This window comes from Peromyscus californicus, unplaced genomic scaffold (genome assembly GCF_007827085.1).
Source record: "Peromyscus californicus insignis strain IS unplaced genomic scaffold, ASM782708v3 Scaffold_15__1_contigs__length_86483966, whole genome shotgun sequence".
In the NCBI taxonomy this organism is placed as follows: domain Eukaryota; kingdom Metazoa; phylum Chordata; class Mammalia; order Rodentia; family Cricetidae; genus Peromyscus; species Peromyscus californicus.
Genome location: NW_026294447.1, coordinates 71108411 through 71114230, shown reverse-complemented (window position 1 = coordinate 71114230; position 5820 = coordinate 71108411). Strand labels below are relative to the sequence as shown.

The 5820-nt window shown below is 44.0% G+C and overlaps 1 protein-coding gene across 7 annotated transcripts in view; it reads left to right on the top strand.

The window, feature by feature from the left end:
* The first annotated feature begins 15 nt into the window (after positions 1 to 15).
* The window catches only part of Ptgr2 (prostaglandin reductase 2), a 30107-nt gene continuing 24302 nt past the window's right edge, over positions 16 to 5820 (top strand). Inside the window, exons 1-3 of one of the 7 annotated variants that reach the window (XM_052739322.1) lie at positions 35 to 127; positions 2136 to 2206; positions 5425 to 5509. In XM_052739322.1, coding sequence (XP_052595282.1) covers positions 5473 to 5509 — 37 coding nt within the window. In that variant the 5' untranslated portion in view covers positions 35 to 127; positions 2136 to 2206; positions 5425 to 5472. Of the gene's footprint in view, positions 232 to 288; positions 3032 to 3081; positions 4402 to 5424; positions 5510 to 5820 lie in introns of those variants that run through there. The other 6 variants (XM_052739318.1, XM_052739323.1, XM_052739321.1 and 3 more) reach the window with 6 other exon arrangements.

The following is a 5820-nucleotide window of genomic DNA, read 5'->3' as shown; positions in this document are numbered from 1 at the left end:
AAGCGGGTGGACGCGCAGGGGGTCAGTGCATCCGGGCATCGGAAAGCTGCTGGAAGTCTGCGGGGGAGACAGCTCCGAACCGGGGTGACCTGCGGGCGTCCTCGCCGAGCTCCGGGAGACACCGGCGGTATAGCCTGGGACTCTAGACTAGGGAGTGCCCGATAAGCCGGTGCTCTTCGCTTTTAAGAGTTGTTAGGGTAAACGGCATGCAGTTGGGCATGGTTGTTTGAGGTGCCTCAGATTTGACCATCTTTTGAGCGCCTACTGTGTGCCACGCATGAGGGATATACTTAAATCATGAAAAAAAGAAAAAAAAAAAAAAGAAAAAGCTCTTGGTGCTGAGGATCTAGCCAGTCGGCTTGAAATTCTGGCCAGCCGATGAGTAATTTCTGTGAGAGGGGTTGGTAGTCGGAGCTACAGAGGAAGATTGGTTTCCGAGGGAGGGAAGAACCGTGCAGGAATTCTCACACGATGGCAGAGAGGGCAAAGGGAAGGTCACCTGGGTCCTCTGTGGCAGAATGGTTGAACAAAATCCGGCTAAACACAAGGCATATTTTACTAAAAGGTGTCGGGCCCGGGTTCGAGTCCACAGCGTCGTGTTAGGACGCTCATGTTGTAAAATGGTGTGTTAGAATGGTTTCAAGGGTGAGTGCCGAGTTGTGCGACCTTGGGCAAGTCATTCAGCCTCCTTATAGCTTCTGGCAGAGGAGACGACATTTGCAACTTCATCGTGGTGGTGTTTGAGGAGGGAGTTGTATCTAAGCAAGCAAATTAATAATTTATTGTTTTCTGAACTGGGGATTGAATCCAGGGCCCCTTTGCCCCCCATGCAAGCTAAGCAAGTGTTTTTTTACTACTGGGCTGTATCTCCAGTTTGTTTTTTGAGACAGGGTCTCACGAATTTGCCCAGGCTGGCCTTGAACTTGCCATCCCAAGTCTACCCAATAACTGGGATTACAAATGTACACTTACCATGTCCAGAGCAAGCAAAACTCACTCACCCGGTTTTGGGGCACCTGGAAACATTCAGGAACTAAGCTGAGAGAAGACTTTTCCAAGGTCCCACTTGGTGGGAAACAGAACGTGTTCTCTGCTCTTGTGAATTGAGTAAGCTTTTCCTGACATTGGGTGGCTACGTAGACACTCAAGACATTTTTTTATGACTAACCAGATCTTTTGGTGGTATTATTTTGGAACAGTAACACCAGTTACAAACCCACTTAATTTAACAGACAAATAGGATTTGCTGAGGTTTACCCTGCCCACCTCCACCTCATCTGTGATGACTTTTCACCCACCGTCCTTCAGATCTTGAATTTGGTCTGTTTTATTTTAGATGGAAATTTGTGAGTAAATCAAAGTTTCTTGTATAATTTGAGTGTGTTGATTGTTATGCTGTTGAGAGAGATTGCAGTTATCCATTAATTACTTGTATTTGGCACGTGAAGGTTTCTGATTTAAAACAAAAAGAAGTAACTATAGTAGCACCCTTTTCATGATGACAAGTAGTGTTTAGTCATTTCTGTTTGTGGTGCAGAGTTAGCAGAGTGGTCTGCATAAGTTTGGAGATACTTCACCACGGAGCTATGTGCCGAGTCATAGATTTTATTTTTTCTTTTGTAGATAGGATCTCCCATGTTGTCTAGGGGGCTTCAACTTGAGATCCTCAGGCCTCAGCCTCTGGAGTCCTGGGATTACAGGACTATGCTGGCTATATTATACTGGGTTATGTTGTGTTTTGTTTTGTTTTTTCAAGACAGGGTTTCTCTGTGTAGTTTTGGTGCTTGTCCTGGATCTTGTTCTGTAGACCAGACTGGCCTTGAACTCACAGAGATCCGCCTGGCTCTGCCTCCCGAGTGCTGGGATTAAAGGCGTGCGCCACCACTGCCCGGCTGTTATGTTGTTTTTTTGAGACAGGGTCTCTTGTAGTCCAGTCTGACCTTGAATTTATGTAGCCTGGCTGGCTTTGAACTCAGTTCTCTTGCCTCTCCCTCCCAGGTGCTGGGATTACAGGTGGGAGGTATCACCGTAGGCTCTATTACGCATATTTTAGACAAATAAAGCATAATGCTGAAAGTAGAGAACAATAGGAAACTTGACTGTGTGATGGTTAACACTGATGGTCAACTTGACAGGATCCAGAGTCCTGAGTAGACAAGCTTCAAGACATCCCTGTGAGGAATTAGCTGAGTTGAAGCTAATTGAGGTAGGAAGACTCCCCTAAGGTTGGCACCATGTCCTGTGTTTGGGTCCTGGACTGAAAAAAAAGGACAAAGCTAGTTGGACACCAACATTCACTGTCCTCTGGTTCTTGACTGTGGGTGTCTTGGGACCAGCTGCCTCAAGCGCCTGCTATGACTTCTCCACAATGGACTGTGCCCTTGAACCGGGAGGCAGAATAAACCCTTTCTCCCTCAAGACTTCTTCTGTCAGGGTATTCCATCACAGCAACAGGAAAAGACACTGGGACAACTTGGAAACACTCCTTTGAAAATTCAGCCATCACAGTACGCTTAATAACCAAGGACAGTCTGACCAACTGTGTTGGAGTAAACTTTCTTTTTAATTTTTATGTGATTCCTATACATGGTGATTCCGTAGAAAATGTGCCTGGCTGGGTGTGATGAAAGGTACTTGTAGTCACAGATAGTTAGAGGTGGGGACAAGGGAAGCGCTGAACTCAACTCTGGAATTTGAGCACCTAGCAGCCCCATTTCAAAAAAAAAGTTCCCCAGGGACTAAATGATATGATGAAATAAGATAGCACCACCTTGAAAGATTCCTGCTTCAACCCCCACTCCCCTCCCCCCCCAAAAAAAGACTGAAGCACTTGCCTCCCGTGTGCCAGGATCTGGGTGCAATCCCTAGTAGTGGGGGGTGGGGGTGGGAAGGGAGAGAAATTGAATCTCTTCGGACCTCTAAATCTACCTGTCACCTTCAACTAAGAAACTAGGAGAAAAAGTCGCATAACACCGAGGAACCAGTCAGGACATTCTACAGACAAAGGAGTGAAGGAACAGAGCGACAAGGAGTGAGATACAAAGGAGCGAGAGACCCCAACAAAGGAATGAGAGACACCCCCCCCCAAAAAAAAAAAAAAAAAAAAAACGCAGTGTGTGAACCTTGAGTCCTGATTCTGGTCATCAGCTGTGAAAACATCCACTAGGCGTTTGGGCAGTTTGAGCACTAGATGTTGGGGTAATACGTTACCTGTGCTGCTGATTCTGTTAATAATGGCACAGTGCTTGTGTTGCTTATAACTGAAGGATTTTTGAGTGAAACAGGACAATAATGGGATTTGCTTTAAGGGAAAGCTGGAGATTATTTTATCCTGACAAAGTGTATCCCAAAGGAAGGAGTGAATTTGAGAGTAACTAGCCATTTCTGCCACCACTAGTGAGATTATCAGTATGCACATTAGAGAAACTAAAGGAATAGTGTGAGTTTCTGTGTTCATCATCCTATCTTACTGAATGTTACCAACATCAGACATTTAGTGCTTTTTTCTCTTTGAGTCCTGGGTTTCAGGCCTAGGACCTCATACATACCAGGAATGTGCTCTACCACTAAACTGTGTCTCCAGTCCTAAACATAGTTTTTAAAAAATGTGCTATGTATATGAGTGTTTGCCTGCATGTATGTGCATTAAGTGCATGTCTAGTGCCCAAGGAGGCCGGGAGAGGGTACTGGATCCTCTGGAACTGGAGTTATAAATAGTTGTGAGCCACCATGTAGATGTTAGGAACTGAACTCATGTCCTTTGCAAGAGCAGCAAGTGCTCTAATGGCTGAGCGAGCCATGTCTCCCGTTCTGACACTTTGGTGGAAGAAGAGGACTGACTCTTGGAAACTGTCCTCTGACCACCACATGGACAACACAGTATACATGCCTCCTCCCGACCCCCAAATAAAAATATAAAACACAACAACAACAAACAACTCCAAACCCATGAGAAAGAGAAAGCTAGAAGGTGAATCTCTGGGGCTCCGTTGGCAGCCAGCAGCTATGGATGAGCTGTATACCAATGAAGAGACTCTGTCTCACTAAACAAGGTGAATGACATCCAGGAAACAACACCCGAGGTTAAGCTCTGGCTCCCACATACATCTGTACACATGTACATCTACATAAAAACTCAGAACCACATACACAGCCCACATACACACCTGTACATATGTACATCTACATACATTCTCAGAACACATGCACAAAAGAACCTTCCAAAAATTGGTTGAATTACAGTTGGAGAGGGGTTTGTTGTTGTTGTTGTGTTTTTGCTTATTTGTTTGAGACAGGGTTTCTCTCTGTAGCCCTGGTTGTCCTGGAACTCACACTGTAGACCAGGCTGGCCTTGAACCTGGAGATCTGCCTACCTCTGCCTCCCAAGTGCTGGGATTAAAGGTGTGTACCATTATGTCCAACTAAACAGTTGTTTAAAAAATTTTTTTTTTAATTTATTTTGTGTGGGTGTCAGGGCTATGTGCATGCCATGGCACATGTGGAGATCAAAGGGTAACTTCTGGAAGTTATGTGGGTCCTGGAGATCAAATTCAGGCCATTAAGCTTGGCATCAGGAGCCTTTACCCACAGAGCCATCTTGCTGGCCCAAGCAGTTAAGTTTTTAGTTTGCTTTGTGATATTTGGGATCCCATCCTGGTTGTGCATGTTAGGCAAGTGCTTTACTGCTGAGCTGCGTGTCCAGTTCCTAGGTTACTACTTTTTATAGTTACAGCTTGACTAACTGCCTAATTCTGGAGGAACATGAAATGTTTTTTTTGTTGTTGTTGTATGTTTGTTTGTAATCAAGCCTTAGTAAGATCCTGATGGCATGAAGACAGATGTCTCAGAATCATCCAAGCCGTCCCCCCCGCCCCTTTCAATCTTCAGTGAACTTGATCCTGTTGGCCAAGAATTCTAACTGGACTTAGTTGTTTCTCTCCATATGTTTACGTTAGGAAGCAAACTGATGGGAGAGTATTATATAAGGTTTTAGTTTCTGCTCTTTTCAGTTCATGTGTTTTGGTGTTTGCCTGTGTGTATGTCTGTACACCACATGCCTGCAGTGCCTGAGGAGAACAGAAGAGGGCGTCAGATCCCCAGTACTGAAGTTGTGAGCTGCCAGGTGGTGCTGGGAACTGAACAACCTTGGGTCCTTGGAAGAGCAGCCAATGCTCTTAACCACTGAGCCATCTCTCCAGCTCTTTTTTAGATTTTAAATACAGTTTTTCCTCTCCATTTAGAAGCACAAATGGAGTTTTAAATTTTTCTTTCCTTGGTTTTTGGAGACAAGGTGTCTCTGTGTAACAGCCTTAGCTGTCCTGGAACTTGCTTTGTAGACCAGGCTGGCCTTGAACTCAGTTTTAAATTTTTTAATTGAATACTTCATATTATCTTTCTAATGATATATTTTTTTTATAATTATAGGAATTATTTTCTGTAGAAGTCTTGTGAGACCACCGCACAAATAGAGTGATGATTATACAAAGAGTGGTATTGAATTCCCGACCTGGTATGTATTCTGTGATAAAGGAACAATTGTGCTCTTTGGTAATTACTACTGGAAATGGAAAAATAAAAACTAACGTGATACCAGTGTGGTAAACTAAGGTAGTAAAGAAAATTAAGACATTAGTACATTTCAGATCTCTAAGTTTGAGTCCAACCTAGTCTATAGAGCAAGTTCCATGATAGCCAGGACTACACAGAGAAACCCTGTCCCCCCCAAAATAAATAAAAGTAAAAACCCAAAAAACTAGTAAATGTATTAGATTAAACTTCTTAATGTCATATTCAGTTTTCAGATGTTAACTTTTCAAGGCC